The sequence below is a fragment of the Pagrus major genome, chromosome 4, assembly GCF_040436345.1.
Source record: "Pagrus major chromosome 4, Pma_NU_1.0".
NCBI lineage: Eukaryota > Metazoa > Chordata > Actinopteri > Spariformes > Sparidae > Pagrus > Pagrus major.
The window spans coordinates 25,341,400-25,361,420 of NC_133218.1; the positions used below are offsets into that span (position 1 = coordinate 25,341,400).

The 20,021-nt window shown below is 41.2% G+C and overlaps 1 protein-coding gene across 1 annotated transcript in view; it reads left to right on the forward strand.

Annotated features, from left to right (window-relative positions):
• The window catches only part of prtga (protogenin homolog a (Gallus gallus)), a 28,228-nt gene extending 8,488 nt beyond the window's left edge, over positions 1-19,740 (forward strand). The window contains exons 3-19 of the mRNA XM_073463849.1: positions 1,387-1,531; positions 1,699-1,832; positions 2,158-2,454; positions 2,557-2,716; positions 3,072-3,319; positions 5,438-5,602; positions 6,739-7,044; positions 7,947-8,135; positions 14,678-14,773; positions 14,872-15,058; positions 16,060-16,187; positions 16,332-16,502; positions 18,181-18,360; positions 18,471-18,594; positions 18,711-18,852; positions 19,032-19,145; positions 19,321-19,740. Coding sequence (XP_073319950.1) covers positions 1,387-1,531; positions 1,699-1,832; positions 2,158-2,454; positions 2,557-2,716; positions 3,072-3,319; positions 5,438-5,602; positions 6,739-7,044; positions 7,947-8,135; positions 14,678-14,773; positions 14,872-15,058; positions 16,060-16,187; positions 16,332-16,502; positions 18,181-18,360; positions 18,471-18,594; positions 18,711-18,852; positions 19,032-19,145; positions 19,321-19,740 — 3,206 coding nt within the window. The remainder of the gene's footprint in view (positions 1-1,386; positions 1,532-1,698; positions 1,833-2,157; positions 2,455-2,556; positions 2,717-3,071; positions 3,320-5,437; positions 5,603-6,738; positions 7,045-7,946; positions 8,136-14,677; positions 14,774-14,871; positions 15,059-16,059; positions 16,188-16,331; positions 16,503-18,180; positions 18,361-18,470; positions 18,595-18,710; positions 18,853-19,031; positions 19,146-19,320) is intronic.
• The last annotated feature ends 281 nt before the right edge of the window (positions 19,741-20,021 follow it).

Consider the following 20,021-nt stretch of genomic DNA (forward strand, 5'->3'; position numbering starts at 1 on the left):
AAGGATGTTGGATGTTTGGATGTTTTTCCCACACGTGGTTTCAACTTGATGCTTGGCTTCCTGCTCCTTTCTGTTTCTTCTTCGCTGAGTGCTGACGGCTCACTGCAGCATAAGAAGCCCTGAATGAACGAAGGTTAAAGAGCACTGCAGTGTGTTTGTTTGTCCATTACTTAAAAGGTGAGAGTTCTGCTACTTTATTGGAAAAAGTTCCTTACAGTCTATTGATTTGTCCATGGATGATTGATATATTTATTATAATGAGTTAAATGTTAGTGTGCAGTGATGCTGACTGTTTTTAGGTAATCACAGTATTTGCTCTGTACCACGAACAGCAGTGCGATTGATTTCTCGTATGGAATGATTGACCTCAGGCTTCTGCAGCTTGAGCACAGAGGGGGACGGTACAGCACTGGGTGACCTTAATGGCTTTTAGGGCTTTTACGGCCCAGGAAGAACCACTGTCAAAGAGAGCGTTTATTAACGAAAACAACTTAAATCATTATAAAATGCACATACTTCTCTTGGCTGTGTGCTTCACTATAAAAGGCTTTATTGTAATTCACGTTGGGCCTCCATTGCTTGCTGCTCAGCTGGTGGCTGACAACGGCTCAGTTTCAGGGAAACCCTATCCACGCAGGATGTAGCTGTTGACTCCAATCATCACCTTCCTGCAGCACTCAGCAGGTCTGTAGCTAGAGGTAATAGGCATCTCTGTTTTCTGACATCCACTGAAACTGACTGAGATGGATGGATAACTGAAATACATCAATATGTTTGGAAAGGGAGGGAGGTAATTAGATGATCATCCACAACAGGCCACAGACACTTTACGTCCATGATGGTATTTAATAATATTAATGTCTAATTTAAAGTGTTATGTCAAGGCAAGTTTCGTGGCAACTCATGGAGCGAAATACAACACCAGATTTCGCAGCAAAGAAACACCTCGATGGAAAGGAGTTTCCATTCACTTTATCTTAAAAAGACAACACATAAGAGATAAAAACATGAATAATCTGTTTGTCTCAGGGAAGAATTCTACAGTTTGAGACGCCAGAAGCTTTGTATGTCTATACATCTGGGCCAGTTCTCCTCTTATTGCCCTTTGGTAGATCTACAACCTAAATGTGTGTCTGAAGAAGTGGGTGGATGTTGATAATTGTCAGCTGTCAGTCACCTGTTCTTAGTTAATCCTAATAATAAATCATCTATCTATTTATTTGGATTTACTGAGAGGCAGTATATACCATCTTATTCTGACAAACTACAAGATAAAGGGAGAAAAAGTTATAGAACAAATTATTTTCAGTTTGGGACTGTACAGAACATCAAATGTATTTGTAGTGTATAATAACAGTTATGTCTTGGTGGTCTGTTTTGCTGCAGGTATCTCATCTTTTGCAATCCAGCCGGCGTCAATAGTTGTGACACAAGGCTCAGTTGCCAGGTTTTCCTGCAAAATCAGTGCCCACCCTCCTCCAATCATCACTTGGGAGTTCAATCGGGTCACATTACCCCTTGCCACTGAAAGGTATGTGCTCTGTTTTTTTCAGTTTAACTTTCATTCCATCCATTTTTCCCATACTTACTGGACATGAAGTATGATCTTAACCACTCTTCGGCATTATAAGTTGCTCCATACTCATACTTAATGATTAACGCGGTATTGTATCTGTGTGTGTGTCCCTGTCGTCACAGAATCACAGTCCTGCCCAGTGGTGTTCTTCAGATCATCGGGGTGCAGCGGGCAGATGCTGGAAATTATCGCTGCATCACCACCAACATTGCCAGCCGCCGTAGAAGCACGGAGGCCACCCTCACTGTCACCCCAGGTGTGTAAAGATTGTTGTCTAGAGGGCAACAACACAAAGTTCAGTTGTGAAATATCCATCACAAGGCAGAAACTATGTTTGCTGTAGACATTAAAAGGAATATGTGATGAGATGGTAGATATAATGGGAATCCTTGGTAAAACCAACACCGTAATATCTTTGTAAGGTTATTGGTTTGTGTCTTTCAGGTAGCTGTAGACACGTCTATTATTTTGTTGAAAGGCTTATTTATTCACTAAAGAAGGGACAGAATTTTGACTGACTCTATGGTGTACGTCACATCACACTACTGTACACTAAAGCTGTCTCCTCTCCCTCTCTGCAGCCCCCAGCCCCCAGCTTCCACAGAGGCCGCGCATCATTTCCGGGCCACAGAACGTTTCGGTGTCGCTGCACCAGAATGCTATTCTGGAGTGCATGGCCACAGGCAATCCCCGACCCATCATCTCCTGGAGCCGAGCAGACAGCAAGTCTATCGATGTTTACAACACCAAAGTGTTGGGAAATGGCAACCTCATTATCACAGACATCAAGCCTCAGCATGGAGGAGTCTACATGTGCAGAGCCACCACTCCCGGCACGCGAAACTATACTGTCGCGTCAGCCAATGTCACTGTGTTGGGTAAAGATATACACTAGTTTGGCTGTATATGTTTGGATTTTGTATTGATAATTATAAAACCTTCTTATATAATATTTTCTCATTGATGTTGTTCTTCTAAAGCACCACCTTCCTTGGTTGAGTGGCCAGAGAGTCTTACCCGGCCACGTGCCGGCACCGCCCGCTTCGTGTGTCAAGCTGAAGGAGTACCAACGCCTCAAATCACTTGGTTCAAGAATGGAGAGAAAGTTCACTCCAACGGTCGTATCAAGATGTACAACAGGTATTGTTCTCTTCATTGAAAGTGTCATTCCTGGGATCTATTATTCCTTTTCTGATAAGTTGAATGAATTCTGCAGGCACATAGGTAATGAAACCAGGAACCCTAACTCCTTTTGCCATAAAACACTCGTTTAACAGTCTTTATTGGCCAAACTATTTAAATAAATAATTCACCACTGTCCTTTCAGCAGAAAGGAAACTGAATAATTTACAGAAATGCAAATTGGGTTTGTTGGTTTCCCTGTAATTTTCGCCTGCTACTTATTCAACTGTCAGTGCTTGTTAAAGGTGATTATAAAATGAGTACACCCTGGTTAAAGAGCCTCGGGATGACGCCATCTGTGTGTCTACCACAGCAAACTGGTCATCAACCAGATCATCCCTGAGGACGATGCCATCTATCAGTGCCAGGCAGAAAATGAGCAGGGATCAGTGCTCTCCTTGGCGAGGCTCATCGTGGTGATGTCTGAAGATCGGCCGAGCGCTCCCAGGAATATCCGTGCTGACACCGTGTCGAGCTCCGCCATCCTTCTGGCTTGGGATAGGCCTCTGTACAACTCCGATAAAGTTATTGCTTACTCAGTGCACTACATGAAAGCTGAAGGTGAGTGGTCTGTAAACAAACAACCGTCTTTTAATCTCAATGGGATATTTTCTCCAGTAGAGAGAAACTATTCATTTATTTAGATGTTTCATCCATGGCCTTTGAAAGAGTACTTCACCAATTTAGCATTGCAATTTTATAACACTGTTGGACGCACAGTGGAAGGTTTAAAGAGTCTGTACATAAATATTTGTGTTGATTGTAACTTGACTTGAAAATTGGAACCATTTGTATAAGTTGTTTAATGCTGCTGGACTGTAGATTTCTTTGTGAAGGACTCATGTCGGATTGGCCTCTCTCCACTCTGTTAACAGAGAGTAGCTGTAGCTTACGTTAGCTTCGAAATGGAGTCCGCTAACATAAACTAACGACAGGCTTCCAGCACAACACATAAGCTCCAGAGAGCCCCTTTAAAACTGAAAGCATCAAAAATTGATACAGAAGAACCAGAGATATAGTTTTTCTTATCCCATGTTGTCCATTAATATTCCATGACAAACATGTGCCTACATTACGCACAATGCAACTAGACTGCTGACAATTCGGTCATTGTTTTGTTTTTGTTTGTGCTGTGCTTGTCACAGCTAAAAGAGTCTTCTTGAGGTGAGGAGCGAGCTACAGAAGTCTGATGAGATTTGTCAAATTTTTTTCAGTTTAATAATTGTAGTCTTCAGCCTCAAACAAAGCTGACTCAAATGACATCACTTGAGTCAAATTATCAGACTTCAAGAAGCTCCCTCTGCATGCTTTAGTTTATACAGCTTTTTTCACATAGTAGTAGTACCCCCCAAGACCTGTAAAAAGACATGATGATGTGTAAAATTGGTGCAGTTCCCCTGTAAGGCAACAGGAAATAGCAGTTTAGGATCTTAAATTATGCCACTTCCTTTCTATGAAGCATATTGTGGGAGCTGACTCTGTGTTGTCAGTGCAGTGTTGGTGGCCAGAGGTTAAGGGAAAAAAGAAGTACTCCTCCAAAATAAAGAAGAACAACTTCTTTTTTTCATGACAAACAGGAATAGTCCTCTAAAGACCACAGTCCTGTGGAGTCTCGAGGCGCAGGGTCCCTTCTTTTTGTCTGTTAAGATGCAGGATGCAGACAGAACTATTCACAAAAAGCACATGGATTGTAGTGTGGCAACAGAAAAGCCTTTCAGCTTTCCTGGGAACTCTTGCTGTTGACAACAAGAGTCACATTCAAACAATGAGACATTTCAGGAAAAAAATTCAGCTACTTCATTCAAGCGTTGCACTTAATTATAATGCCACTGACTTCCATTGGGGAGGTGAAACGTGTGGAAAAAAGAACACCTGCTCGATTTTGTAAGTTTTGTTTGGGATAAGGAGGTCAAAATAAAAAGAACAAGTTGAACAAATTCTTTCTTGTTTATTCTTGAATAACTGACATCTGTCAAGGGATTTTCTGTACTTACTTTAGATTTAATGACACAATCTCCCTGGTCCCAGTCACAGAGAATGGCTGTTCATTGACATTGACAGAGTATCAGGCAGTACACTCTGCACCTGAGGCAGCAGACAGAGAAGCCTGGCCCTAAATGGAGGCTTTAATGAAAGGAGGAACTAATTAGCCCCTGTGATGGAGTGTCCAAAGTGTGTATTCTCTGAGAGTGGTTGGGTGTGAATTGGACAGGAAAGGAGACTTTGTAACACTTTTCTGAGAGGCTTACTAAGGCATTCAGATTGCAGAGAAAGCTTTTTGTATTTACTTCATGAGTACCTTGTTTACGAGGTCAGAAATCACATCGGGTATTTTTTTTCCCCAGGGCACAAATACAGACTTTGTGACTTTGGTAATCTGCTCTAATTAAATAACTATTGCACAGTAGGCCATTTGGAAAAACGAGTTCAAGTAAACATGTTTCACCAAACATTAAAAACTTAAACGTATCTACTTATAAACATATTTTTACACTTTTTGTCAACTGGATAATTTTTTGGTTTTTATCTCCTGGTTTAAAGATTGCTATGGTGCAACTGCATTTTTTTTTTTATCAAAAGACAGCCTGCTGTTTGTAAAAAAAAGTTCTCATCTCCTTGTACAATTGATTTGGTGTATTTTGAAATTAAACTCCTTGTATGATGTGATAATTTTTTCAGGATTAAACAACGAGGAATATCAGGTTGTCATTGGAAACGATACAACTCGCTACATTATTGATGACCTGGAGCCGGCTCGCAACTACACCTTCTACGTCGTGGCCTACATGCCCATGGGAGCCAGTCGAATGTCGGACAATGTGTTCCAGCACACGCTTGAGGACGGTGAGGCTAGCACCCAGTGAAAGTCATAAACAATATAATCTTTCCCACAGTGTGTGCAACACCAGAAGGAGGTCATATGTAAGAGTGAGATGGACAGATAAAGGAGAGACAGTGCTATTATTGATCTTAAACAGACTCTATGTTGCTCCAGTGAGAGCTCAGAGGATGTTTGTTTACTGCAGTGAATGAGCTTTGTTGTTGATGTTAGAGACAGTACAGCATGTACACAAGCTCATGTATATATCGGTGTTTATATCTCAGGCCCCTGGAGTGTTTTTGATTTCCAGGGAAACTTAATTAGCTCATGGTCTTGGCCTGTGGGTCAAAGGCTGTTGTATCTTGTTCTACACGGTTGAAGTTATTAAATGATGTTACATAGCCGCAGGCAAGCTTGAGGTCACCTTAAATAGTTGCTCAGTTTAAGGCAGTCCAATCCAATTCTAATTAAGAAGTATAGAAAGATGTATATAAAATGTCTTTTAAATTGTTTAGCATGTCCGATTTTCACCTAAAACAATACCACTAAAATACTGGTGGCGCAGTGGTTAGCACTGGCATGGGTTTATTTCCGGGTGCTCAGTTTCCATCACCATCACAACATGCGCAGTAGGTTAATTCTCCTGTCAGTGCCCTTGACCAAGGCACTGGCTCAGATCTGGAGTGGTCCTTCGGCATGAGTGTCGCCCACTGCTCCCTGAGTTAAATGCAGAGTACCAGTTTCACTGTATTGTCCGTTGTATGATATGTGACCTAAATAAAGATTATACTTCTTCTTTCTTCTAAAAACAAGATGTGTAGCTGATCCTGCCAATTCCAGTGGTTCCACCATGATTTGCTCCATAGGATGGAATATGGAAAAAAAATGCTGTGTTATTTTTTATCTAATTTTCACATCTGTCGTGGAACATTTTCTGTGAAATTTAAGTAGAAAAGTCTAATATTGCCATAAAAGTGATCTGGTATGTTTAGAAAAATGTTTTTCAAATTGTATCTACTAAACACCATTGCAAGGTTCCCCTATTTATTTTTAGTGAAGCCAACCCTTCAGAAGGAATAGCCATTAAATCATCAAGGGGGACTCTTCAGTTGTCTTTGGGTTCTTTCAGTCTTAACCTTCCTGTCTTCTCGGTCCACAGTTCCCCTCCGTGCCCCTGAACTCAGCCTCACCAGCAACAGTCCTGTGGACATCCAGGTGTCTTGGCAGCCCCTTCCAGACAAGCTGAGTCGTGGCCGAGTCTCAGCCTACCGATTGTCCTATCGCACCAGTGCTGAGAATACTGTCTCACAGGTAGAGCTACCTGGAGAGAAGACCCAGCATTTCCTGGAAAACCTGAAGCCTGACACCATCTATCTCCTGCGTATTGCTGCTGCCACCAGCATAGGGTGGGGGGAGCAGTCTGCCTGGACGTCCCACCGCACTCCGAAGGCATCCAGTGCTCGAGGTACAGCATAGTGAAGAGTTGTTCTCAAATGTGCAGGCTCATTAAAAAAATAACATCTAGATAGAAGAATCTGACCCAAAAATAAATAATTATCATCACTTCTCTTCTGTTCAAATCATGAGAAAGAGCCAAGAGAAGAGCTTGCTCTAATAATCTTGTTAAGGCATTGCGTTTGTTACTCTGTGACCTCTGCCCTGCACTGTCAGTAACATTGGAAGGGCTTCAGTCATGGGTCATAAAGGGAGCGTCTCAAGCCTCTGGGTGGGAAAGAGTATACGGCTGCTTAGAGCCACATCTGAAGCTTTGAGGCGGGGGAGGGGAGAATCTGTTTTTCCTGCCCATCTCTATTGCCCTCTGTCTCCAGTTTAAACTCTTTAGACAGGAGCCTTCAATTGGTAAACTTCATTCCCCTCATTCCTAAAATAAAAATGTGTGAAATCGCTCCCTTGACTGCAAGTGTGGTTGAGTGTGAAACAGCTGGTAGGACATCAGATGGTAGTTTCACTTTTCAAAGAAGGCTCCTGGTCAGGAACCTCCTCTGATCATCACATAAACACTGGAAACAGCTTGGTGAGGACATTCCAGTTTTCCAAGAACAAGTCCCTGCTTTCTGAAAAACTTGACCTATAAAGTACACATAAAGGAACAACATCTTTTACTGTTGTTGTTGTTGTTGTTGTTGTTTGGTTTGAATTACTGTAAGGTAATATTAAGATAGTTTACTGTAGCACAGTGCGGAAATGAGAGTGTCAACATTTTGCTCACGTGGACCTTTATCTAGAGTGTTATTGAAGAAACTGTTTGTGAACTCTTTAACCTTTCTTGTTTAAGTGTAGGACTGTAATCTACCTCAGAATACCATTATCAAAATATAAATGTTTTTCTGACTCTTTTCTCTTAAGTTCCCCTGGCTCCCGAGCTGCATTTGGAGCCTTTAAACTGCACCACTATTTTGGTGCGCTGGCAACTGGCACCCAGGAACTCGGCCAGTGTTCAAGGCTACAGACTCTTCTACCATGAGGAGAGCCAGTCCGAGAACGCCCCGGTTCAGCTACGTGCCTCGGATAATAGGCACACCATCGGAGGCCTTGGTGAGTTCTGTTTCAGATAATTTGAGTAACCCTCTTGCCTTCAGTATTTTCATGGTTTTCGTGTCAATGCCGACACATGTCTGTCTGTCCTGGGAGAGGGATCCCTCCTCTTTGGCTCCTCCTGAGGTTTCTTCCATTTTTTTTCTGGGGAGTTTTCCTTACTTGTATAGAGGTTATAAGGACAGAGGATGTCATTCACTGCACAGATTGTAAAGCCCACTGAGGCAATGTGATTATGATTTTGGGCTATATAAGTAAAAATGACTTGACTTGACACTCAACAACAACGCATGACAGGAGCCTCATGTTCACGCTGCAAGTTCCCTTCGTAGTTTATACAGTGGATCATCTGATTTGATTTACGTGCATCTTCATTCGTCATCATTGATTTGCATTTTGCTGAAAAAAGATTACTTTTCCTAAAACCTCTTTAAATTGTTAATCCTATCAAAACTCCTGGTGGTGATGTGGAAAAAGTACATTTTTGCTAACTTATTCCTAAATTACTGTAATTATTGGCCTTAAAAGTGGGGTTGGAAATGTTGATTATTTTCATTATTGATTAATTTGCCAATTTTTTGATTTATTGTTTAGTCTATAAAATGTCAACAAAAAATCATAAAAAATGCAAAGTGACGACTTCAAATTGCGTCCTATGTCCAACCAATAATGCAAAACCCAAAACCCTCTTCATTTACTATCATAAATGACAAAGAAAAGCTGCAAATTCTCCCATTTAAGAAACTGGATACAGAAAATGTTTGTCATTTTGCTTAAAAGATTACTTAAACAAGTAATCAATTATCAAAATTGCTTTAATTAGATTAATTTGTGTCCCCTATTAGATTAATTAACTAATCATTACAGCTCTCCTTACTAACATGACTCATTACTTTCCATATATATGAGTCATTATAGTGGGTCATTAGGCAGCTAAGAGACAACCAATGTAAAAGACACGACTTAAGATTTTTAACTAAGAACTTGTTTGTCTGTCATTTAAAATGTTTAAGTTGCAAAAGCTTTATTGAAATAGCTAATGGTGGACAAATTTGGTTGAAACCAGCAGCAGCATCTATTGACAGCTTATGAGTGATTAATTGCCTTAAATCTTGTCATGTATCGAGCAGCGCCATTAGCCGTCGAATAGAGCAGCACCACACCACTTTCATGACCTCCCAACCTCTGCCCAGTGTGTGTGTCCTCTCAGCAGCTGCTGGATGGTGTTTGGGCCATATCACAGCTCTTCTGGCCTTTAGGTCAGATTCATTTTGACTTTTTTTGTTTGAGAGAGGAAAGGGGGATCAGGCCAATGCAGTGGACATCTGACCATCTGTGGCCGGAGGGGGTCAACCAGGTGGTCAGCAGCTGACTTGTAAATCAGGAAGCTCGGTGCTAGAACGGGATCAGAAAGACAGAAAGATGAGGAGGTACTATAAATTACTTTAGGTGTTAACTCTAACTGCTGCAGGCATTTAGCTAGTTAGATATTCAGTTTAATGTTTTAAACACCACTGGTATTAATGCGAGTGCTACAACCTATGACAACTACTCCTGTTTCTACTGATAAAATGAAACAGTCATACTGAGAAAATCACACTGAATACTAAAGTAACAAGCTAAATTTAAAGAGATACTTAGAATGCCAGTTCAATAATATCTTCAGATGGTGGCAAGAAGGGAATAATAGAGAAATTTTATTTGTGTTTTATTCATTAAATTTATTTGATAATCATGAGTTTTATTGCTATAATGGTTGTTTTGGTGTGTATTAATACGGAGAGAAGTGCAGTTTTTAAAAGTTTCTCAAGTGTTTTTATCAGGTCAGAATTTTCTTGTTCTGGGAGAAAGAAGAAGCTGCAATTAAAGCTTCTTATTGATACAAAGCCAATCAGCAAAATTAGCAACATCAAAAATAGAGCTTGAGCTGAATAAGAAGAATTTTCTTTTTGTTCGTCATTGATAAAGGAGCTTTGCAGGGCTGTGTTTTGAATGGAGGGAAGCTGTTTAGTGGGAGCCGATTTATTATGTGTTTTATGACTGCTGTGAGCAGTGTTGCTGGAGGAGCATTGACATCAAAGCCTCTCATTGTGTTTGGCTTTGAGAGCCACAAAGATAGTTTATTAGCCAAGACTTAAAGGAAATGCAGCCTCTCACTAACTGAGCTGTAGGCCAAACAATGAGCATGTCTTGTGAGCTCACGATGTTGCAGATCTGAGATTTCTTTCTCATGGCTTAGCTGCAGCTCTGTGCACAAGTGGAGAGATGTAAAATGCAGCATCTGACCTCTTGTCTGGCAGCACATCCTGCATCAGAGAAAAACCCTGCTGTGTTGTGAGGAATCTGATGGCTTTAATGCTTTTTATTGATTATTACTTCCTTTTTTAAGACATTACTTTAAATTGCTGTTATTACAGCTGCACAGGTTGTTAACTTTTTCAAAAGTTCATTTGATTGTCGGCTCCACACTTAAACAGTCAAAATGCAACATATTAACAGTGTGAGATGTGTCCAAGCTGAGCTCCATACAGTCCTTCAGTGAGCTCTGTCATAGTGTTACAGCAGCACAAACAGGAAACTTAAGTTCCACCACGCAAACATAATAAAATATAAATAAAAAATGTATGAACTTATAGCTCTTCTATCAGTCAATTATTACTATATTGTGACCCATTAATCACATTTTTAACCCATATTTAGGCTTCAAATGAATGAATTGTTTATTTTTTATTGCATGATTTTATTAACCCGATCATGATGAATCCCCGTTCATTCATGCAACAGCACTTACATTTAGAGATAATCCTGCTTTAAATACATGATTAATGCTAAAATCTCCTCTGACAGTAGCACAAGTAAAGAAGTCACAAAGTCAGTGAACTCACTCAGTAATGTCAGTTATAAAGCAATATCTACTGTATCTAAAGTCTGCTAACATTAGCTGGCATTAGCCACCATAAGCTCATAGTCCTACCAGATCAAATACGGCTGTAGAAGCTAAACCCCTGAGTGTATTTAGTTGAGCAACTTTAATGTTTTGTTGCTAATGAGTTTCACTTTTCATTTGCAAGAAGAATGTTTTATTTCTTTTTTAAGAAGTTACGTAGTCACATAAGAACTTCTTGTAATCTGTTCCAAAAGTAACGACTCTGTATCCACAGTGATAAAACATGAGGGAATATGCATTTCAGGAGGTGTCATTTATTGGATTATTTAAATATAAAGGTATAGAGTGATTTTCTTTTAGGTACTGCCAGCCAGTCCCATCAAATATTGACAACCTGTAATGTTGATATTTACTCACAAATGAGCACATGACCTGAATGGAAAGAAGGGACATTGCTTTGGTTTATTCAAATGTATCTGTTGTACTGTTGCAGTGAAATGACATATGCACATCAGGAACAGAAAGATCATCCTGTGGATTTTTAAAATTTTTTTATTTCTGTACATGTTGCTCTCTTCCTGCACTGTCATTGCATTGCAAAATATTTTGGTCTTCTAACCTACTATGAGAGAATATCATGCCTTTTTTTCTCCTGCAGATTACTTCTGAGACATTATTTGCAACATTTTGTAGATACAAATTGAAGTTTTTATTGTCCTTGAGGCTACCAAATGATAAATGTTGATTTTTCTCAGCAGGCGATCTTTGCAAATTAAATGTGCTTGTACTGTAAATGGTATTTCCTATAATCCTGGTGCTGTTGCGTGCGGCAGCCATCCCTTTTTGTGCCAATAACATTGATTTCTGAACTATCAGCTGTAGTAAAACTGGATGCTGCTGATTCAGCACTGTGTACAGCTGCAGGAGGACATGCTCTGAGCTGGCTGTTAAATTATCACTTATGACGATCCAGATGATTGAAAGCACACCCTGAGAGACAGGAATGTGTTTGAGAGGCTCCAGTTGGGTATAAATGACACGGTGATGTGACCTTTCCTCGCATGTGTTTTCTCTGCTCGGCTCATGAGAGGAACATGTAGTCGAAGTCGAAGCTTAAATACCTCTCATACCTGTTGGCACCAGGCAGCGCTGTGTGCACAACTGTAGATTTATCTCACAGCTGCAGGCCCCCTCGCATCTCGGCTCCCTCTATTAAACACGAGGCCGAGCATGCTTGGTGTGAAAACTACATTTGTACTCTGACCATCAGTTTAAAAGGTCATTTTGTGCTTAACTTGTGTGTGTCAGTATGTGTCTGTGTGTTGATTTGTGTGAGTAAGGGCAGAAGAGAGGGGGGGAGATGATAGATGCTGGTGTGAGGGTTCATTTGGGAGTTGACATTTATGGCCCCTGTTCAGGCCTGGCTTGCTGCGGCCTGGGGGGCCTTTTGCAGGCTAGAACAAAACCTCAGGGGCCAACAGGATCTGCATTTTGGCTGTTAAAAAAAAAGAGGGTGACCACAAATGGCTCAAATATGCCCTTTAATACAAACAGCATAATTTATGGGAGTAAGGCGATGCCAGTGGGAAGGAGAGGAAAGTGTCTTCACCAAAGGCTTTCAACTCAGGCAGAAAGCAGCAGTCTAATAATAATGATTATAATCGTCAAGAAATCTGTTGATTATGTTCTTGGTTAATTCATTAGTTGTTTGGTCTATAAAATGTCAGAAATGTCATTAGTTTCAGAATTACAGCAGAAATTTCATTATCATGTTTTGGTGCATTATGACAGGATCAATGATGAAAAAAAACATTAGTTGGAGCCTTAATATTAGGATCTTATGAACAAGAATATTAAGTTTGATGAATAATGACACTGTTTTGTTAGCTGTGGTAGTGTAGTTGTCTCTTTGAAGTAGCGTATGTTATGGATGGGTCAGTAACATCCTGGTTATGATATGATAATACAGTGTTTTAAGGTATGAGTTTCAGGTATCTGCTCCATTGTGAGTGAAAAACAAAACTGTCCTCTTGAGTTTTCTCTTATCAGGACACTGTGTCATCACCTATTAAGTGGCATTTCATTTTGACTCCTCCCTGTTTTTCCACTCACTTCCTCTGCTTGACCCTCCCCCCTCACAGAGAGCCCTATAACCCCTCCTTTTGCAGGATTTAGCTTGCCCAGATTCCATGTCAAAGGTCGTGGCCCAGATGTCACAGCTTCCCCCCTCGCAGAGCTACTCTCTCGCATAATTACGGCAGGCCCATTGTATTGTGGGGCTGGGTAGAGGTGCATACTATGTGCCTGCTCCTCTTTAGAGGTGGACACTGAGGCATAACAAACTGGGTAGAAACAAGGTGGACATTGTGCAAAAAGTGAAGGCCTTCTGGTTTTATTCATTACTTACAACAAGAAAAAGAATTTAGAGAACTTTTTATTCCTTCACATCATCTCCCCACTCAGTCTCGGTATGCTAAACATTCATGATGCAGTTTGTACCGCTGTGTTTTTATTTAGTAATTTTATCTTACTCTTAATTGTCTTTGCAAAAAGCCATGTAGTTGTACTCAGGGAGAATCATCTCTAAGCAAAAGAAGAGGCTCCTCTCACGTTCTACACCCGTGACCTCAGATTCTTTCAGAGTTTAATCTCGGCCTGACCTGCTGCTCCTGGTCTGGCTCCAGTGAAACTCCTCAGGGCTGCATGGGTGGGGGCAAGTAGCTCGACTCCACCCCTCCTAAACCTCGATGGACTTAAATTTATCTCCTGTGGCCTCTAGAGCACCTAAATGTTTCATACAGCAAGAGCATTTCTGGTTTTCTGCAGGATAGGCTGTACTGTAATAGTTACAGTGTCAATCAAAAGGCTCTGATTATATTTTATCCAATAGTATTGCAAAAAATATTTTCATTTTTAAAATATTGTCTGTCCCACCCGACTGTGACTAAGCATCTGAGAAACACGAATTAAAGAGGTTGGGGATAAGTTTGTTGTTTCGTTATCTTTATTAATATTGTATGCAACATACACATTGGACCAGGATCATTAGTCTTTTAGGGTTAAAAGGGACATTTGGTCAGATGGCTTTTGTTCAGCGCAGGGTTTTCAGGGTCACTGAGGGCTACAACTGCTGTTGACCGTCAGTGGTGTCCTTCCCAGGGGATTTTGTCCGTCGATTTAACCCCCAGATTCTGGACCTGAATAGGAGTGGCCACTGACCACTGACCAGCAGGAGAAAGGACCTTCGTATTCACAATCAAAAGAATCCTGATGACAGGGTGATGGATAGTTGAGCTCTTCTGTTCTGCTGCCCTGAGTGCAGCAGAAACTGACCAAAGGACTTACGGCACTGAGCATCTGTTGCACACTGCCTCACCTCTAGTTCCCACCACAGCATCAAACCAGAGAACCTCACTGACCCCACACCCACACAGTCCAGGTCTCTTTCATGTATCACCCCTGCTTCCTGTTGGCTGTAGGAATCACATAGTGTCATCTGTCTTGGTGTTGTGGTGAATTATTACATTGAGTGCAGAGTGTTAGTTTACTGAAGTCTAGATCTGAAACCACACATAGGCTGAACTCTGGGTGCTTTTCACATTTCTAGGATGTGATTTATTTACACATTTTGCTCTCTTTCTTTTTCTTAAAACAGACCCGAGGAAGAAGTACCATGTTAAGCTTCTGGCTTATAATTTCATTGGAGATGGCTACCAGGCAGACCAGACTATCAGCACCCCTGGATGTGTCTGTAAGTCCCAATATACTTCTATATTTTTTCAGTGCATCTGAAGTGTCACTTGTATTAACAAAGTGGGTGAAATAACATTACTCTTAATGTATCTACAGCTGTTCGAGATCGCCTGGTGCCACCTCCACCTCCTCCACACAATTTGTACGCTAAGACTAACACTTCCACCGCTGTATTTCTGCACTGGAGCCGACCAGCCTTCACTTCCAGCCATGCAGTCAACTACACTGTCCGCTGCAACCCAGTCGGCCTGCAGAACGCCTCCCTGGTGCTCTACCTGCAGACGTAAGAATTTCTTCATCATACAACTTTTCATTTTAAACAGTTGCTCACACAAACATTTGACATATTATTGCAATTTACAGGTCTATATTTACACGGCCTATGTACACGTTTATCAGTGTTTCAGTGTTAAGGTTGTGTGGACTACAATATGGTACTGTTCATGTAAAGTGAAACCAGATGTATAACACATGTAACTGTGGGGTCTCACTTAAAACTTTTCACCAGAATAGACAGGGTTTTCCATGTTTTCTTCTGCGAGCTCCGTGACTCTGCCTCAGCTGGTGCTCTGAGTGCACTTTGTTTTTTAATAATACATCTATGTGCATGGAAAGTGATAATCTCTCTTGTTATACCATTTGGGTGGTTTTATGAGACATTTTCTGCCCAAATCGCTTCTGAACTTCATCTCTGTTTGAAGTTACGAGACACCCAATGCAAGCAGATGAGAATGCACACACAGCTGGATGAGATACAAGATACAAGTCCCTGTATCTGCGTTTTGTGTATCTTACTGCATGATGGCTTGGTCTCATACCACAATTGAGCTCTTATCTTGACATCATATTATTTTATTGAGCAGCAGTTGATTATCACAACCTCAAGTGTATCAAATCATTTAAACTGTTACTTTACAACACTTTACTCTTACTTTCCTCACACGTGTTCGAGAAAGTTTTCAGGTCACCAGAGCCTCTTTTCTCAGCTGCCAGTGCAGCTCTATATCGCCACCTACTGGGCAAGAGAGCTTACAAACACAGTAAAACTTGTGTGGATTTATATAACTACATTAAAATATTTTTAAAGACAAAAAGCTGTAAACTGGATGTTGTGTAAAATGCTTTTCAAAGAAGTTTATTAGAGTGATCTTCAAAACTAATATATCCAAACCTCAGCGAATTACATTTAACTGATTTGGACGATAGATTCTCATCTAGGCACAAGGAAATGAAAAATGTTTGCGAGAACTAGCTTTAAGCCTCTGTTATATCTTTCTTCTGCAGGGGTGAGCAGAGCCTCCTGGTGCGAGATCTGGAGCCCAACACCAAGTATGAATTTGCCATTCGCCTTCACATCGACCAGCTGTCCAGCCCCTGGAGCCCTGTGGTCTATCAGAGCACTTTCCCTGATGGTAGGACTCTCAAATATCACTATAAATATTGTCCTCTAAAATCCTGCGTATATGTTTCTCCACATATTATTGTTACCCATGAAAACTGTGGTGTTTATAGTATTTTTATTTGACTTTGTTCTTATCACCTGTCCCACCACCCAGCTCCCACTCTGCCTCCTTCCAATGTGAAAGTGACTCTGATTGAAGAGGACACAGCGCTGGTTTCATGGAAACCCCCTGATGAATCCAACGTCGCCGTGACACATTACACAATCCTGTACGCCTCCAGACATGCCTGGATAGCCGGGGAGTGGCAAGTGCTGCAGAGAGAAGGTTAGGAAAACGATGTGTTATTCAGGTGTGCAGGGGAGGGGAGAGCACAAAGCCACTGTCCTGTCCCACACAAATGGTGCATTGGAAATCAGTAACTCATTTCATCCTCTAATCTGTGTCTGTGGTCATTGTGATCCCTGAATAGTGCCATGACACAGTGAGCTCACTGCTCCTTTTGTCTTACTGATAAAAGATCAGTTTGGTGGTTTAATGTGATTACAACAAAGGCTGTGATTTACCTCCTCACACAAAGACCACTCAGAACCCCTTCGACAGATACTGATACACTCTGTTCAAGCAGAATCCTAGTTTTCTTGATTCACGTCAAAGTGCAGGAGTTTTTTTAGATTTCTTCATTCTTGTGTTTTTTATTTTAGAACACAAATACACAGAAAAAACAGAACAAACAGGTCACCAGGGGTAATACAATACAACTGGTATATTTTCAATAGTTAGCCTTATGTTAAGGATTACTGTTGCAGTAGTCACAGAAAGAGAAAGAGGCCTACAAGAGAAAATTATATGACACATACACACCCATACCAAATATTTTCTTTCTTTCCCTCTGATTTTTAGAGTTCGTTTTCTTTGCAGAGGTAAAAAGTAGAATCCTGTCTATGTAGAATCTGTGTCAGATATGTGGTTGATTAGCTTTCATCAGAGAGAAACTTGCTAAAAAAATATCTGGTTAATGTAGTTAAAACAGTGTCTTTAAACCATGTTTCGACAAAACTGTGACCATAACTACTAAAAAACGGGGGCAAAATGATGGAAGATGATTAAAAATGGGTTTTATTGTGTAGTTTACAGCAGATATTTTGTCCTCTAAAACACAATTCAGTTGTCTGTGAGCCATTTGTCTTTAAATTAATTCTTAGAATGGGATAATTATAGTTTGTGTAATCAGTGGGAAATATGTTAACATAAAGTGAACTGTAAATGAAAAAGATTCACAGAAACATACTGTTTATAGAAAAATTATTTATGTTTGATACGATTAAGCTAAAAAGATATAACGTTTAGAAATGAACATATAATGAGCCATCTCAGTCTCAGGCATTATAAATTATAAAGCTGTTGTTGTATCTGGGATGTGAGGCAGCGTAGGTGTTTTTAAGAGCAGATGACTCCAGGAAACACACAAAAAGACCCACAATTCCCCCTTTGCCCCTAGTGAAGGGGTCAAAAGTGAAGCCATTCACAAAGCCCCTCCAGCTCAACCCAGCCCCCTATCGCCTCAAGCTGAACACCCCCCACTCCCACTCCAGGCTCTGCTGGGACCCTGGTGTTGTGTATACTGGGTGGTACTGGATAAGGGAATGTGTATCCTGATCCTCTGACCTCCTGCTCTTCCCCTCTGAAGCTCCCCTCTCATAGCACCTCTCAGCCATGAGGATTGTTTTTATGTTTGGCTTTCATGTCTTTCACTGCATCACAAAGTCCTGTTCTTCAAAGCTCAGCTGACTGTGAGAGTCAGAGGTGAATAGGTTTGGAAATGCTGAACTTAAATCTGTACTTTAAACCAAATTTAATTGTCTTTTTATGTTCAAAATTACAAGCATGATCAATGAAGCATCAACAAAAAGTTCAAACATGTTCTTGAGTTGTCTGTAGTTCCTGATGATCTGTGAATATCTGATAAAAAAAAGACCCCACTCACACTTATTCTCACCAACAGGGAGCATCACCATGGCTCTGCTGGAGAACCTGAAGCCTGGTCAGATTTACTTTGTGAAAGTTTCTGCGTCCAACAACATGGGTGATGGGCCGTTTTCTCATACGGTGGAGCTGACAGTACGAGCAGATCTCTCCTCTGGTCATGATCCCCGGCTCTCCCGTGGCTCCACACACTCCACAGGTCACTTGATATGTTTTCGATTGGGGTCTTCCTGTCATAGAACTTGAAATTAATTAAGCTTTTAAGACTTTTGATAGATGATCTGAGTGTGTTGCCTTCATCCTTCACAGCCTTTTCTGATGGTTTCTACCACCTGGACCAAAAGTCGATGACAGGGATCACTGTGGGAGTTTGCATCGCTCTCATCTGCATTATTATCTGCGCTTTCGTCATTGTCTGCAGAGGCAAAAACAGGTACTTAATATGTCTGAACACAGTGACACCAGCGCTGACTGTACTTAAAAACAGCAAAAGCCCAGTGTCCTTGAGTATCTTCTGTCTGTAGTGACATCATGTTTGTTTCCCACCAGGAAATTTTCAGCTGTTAAAACGTACAGAGAAGGAGTGGGCACATCTGCCACGGCTGCAGGACATCTGGCCTCTGAGGGACAAGCTGAGAACGCTGATGTGACTGTGCCAATGATGAGTCAAAACCACTTCATTGATGCCAAGGTACCTAAACTTAGTATAGCATGTAACACGGTCACTTTGAAGAGATTATTCAACTTTGATTCTAATGATACAAATACATTAATCACGATGATGAGACAGTGTTACAATCATGTTTTATAGTTAGTACTGTACATGGCTCATACCTTTTCAGACTTACATTTTATGTTTTTCACTTGTAGGGTGGAACAAATCTCATGATCAATTGTCTCGGTCCTGTTCAGCCTAACCCTGAGAAGAAAGAGAAATGGTTTTCCTTCAGCAGTAATATGAAAAAGGACAATAAAGCAGTACAGGTATGATTAAGAATCACCAGTCCTGCTTGTTCAGTCATCATCAGCAATTTTTAGATTTGGTCGAGAGTATGTGAAGGCAGAATAAGATCTTGTTAGATGTTGTAACTATCTGCAGCTACACAACCAAGCTGTCAACTCTCAGACTAACGGACACAACATTTTCTCTGTGCTGCAGAATAAGAAACATGGCAGTGCCTCCTACCAGCTCAGTTCTACAGTGTTGACCTTTGAAGAGGAGCTGTCCATGTCCCCAGACCAGCCCAACACCATGCAGGCCCTGATCTGGCGTCCCGGAGACACAGAGGGCTCCTCCAGCAGCGAGGGCAGCCATGCAACTGGCGACTCAGGTCGTTACTCTCACGACGAGACAGAGATGACCAACCTGTCATCTGGTGCCAGCAGCCGGCCACCGTCTCTATCAGCGGAGGAGAGCAGCGGCTCGGACTGCGGTGGCTCAGCTGAAGAGCCAGGCGAGCTGCTGGAGGAAAGTCAGACTGACAGGAAGTTAATGGAGTCTGTGGAGAGCTGTTGTGAAGTGCAGGGCAGTTCTCAGTCTGAGCTTTCTCTCCAAGTGTGTGTGTCGGAGTGTGTCTGAGACTGTGTGTGTCTGAGACTGTGTGTGTGTGTGTGTGTGTGTGTGTGTGTGTGTGTGTGTGTGTGTGTGTGAAGGCGGTGATATACTTGCACAAGAGTCCAACTGTATTGATGTAGAAAACAGGGGATCACATCATAGAAATGTCTGCAGGGTCATATTGTTTATTTACTCTTAATGTGAAAAATTCAAGGAACATTTCATTTTTTTTAAGAAATTTGATTCACCTTTTGGCAGAAAGTTAGATGAGAAGATTGATACCACTCTTGTGTCTGTTGAATATA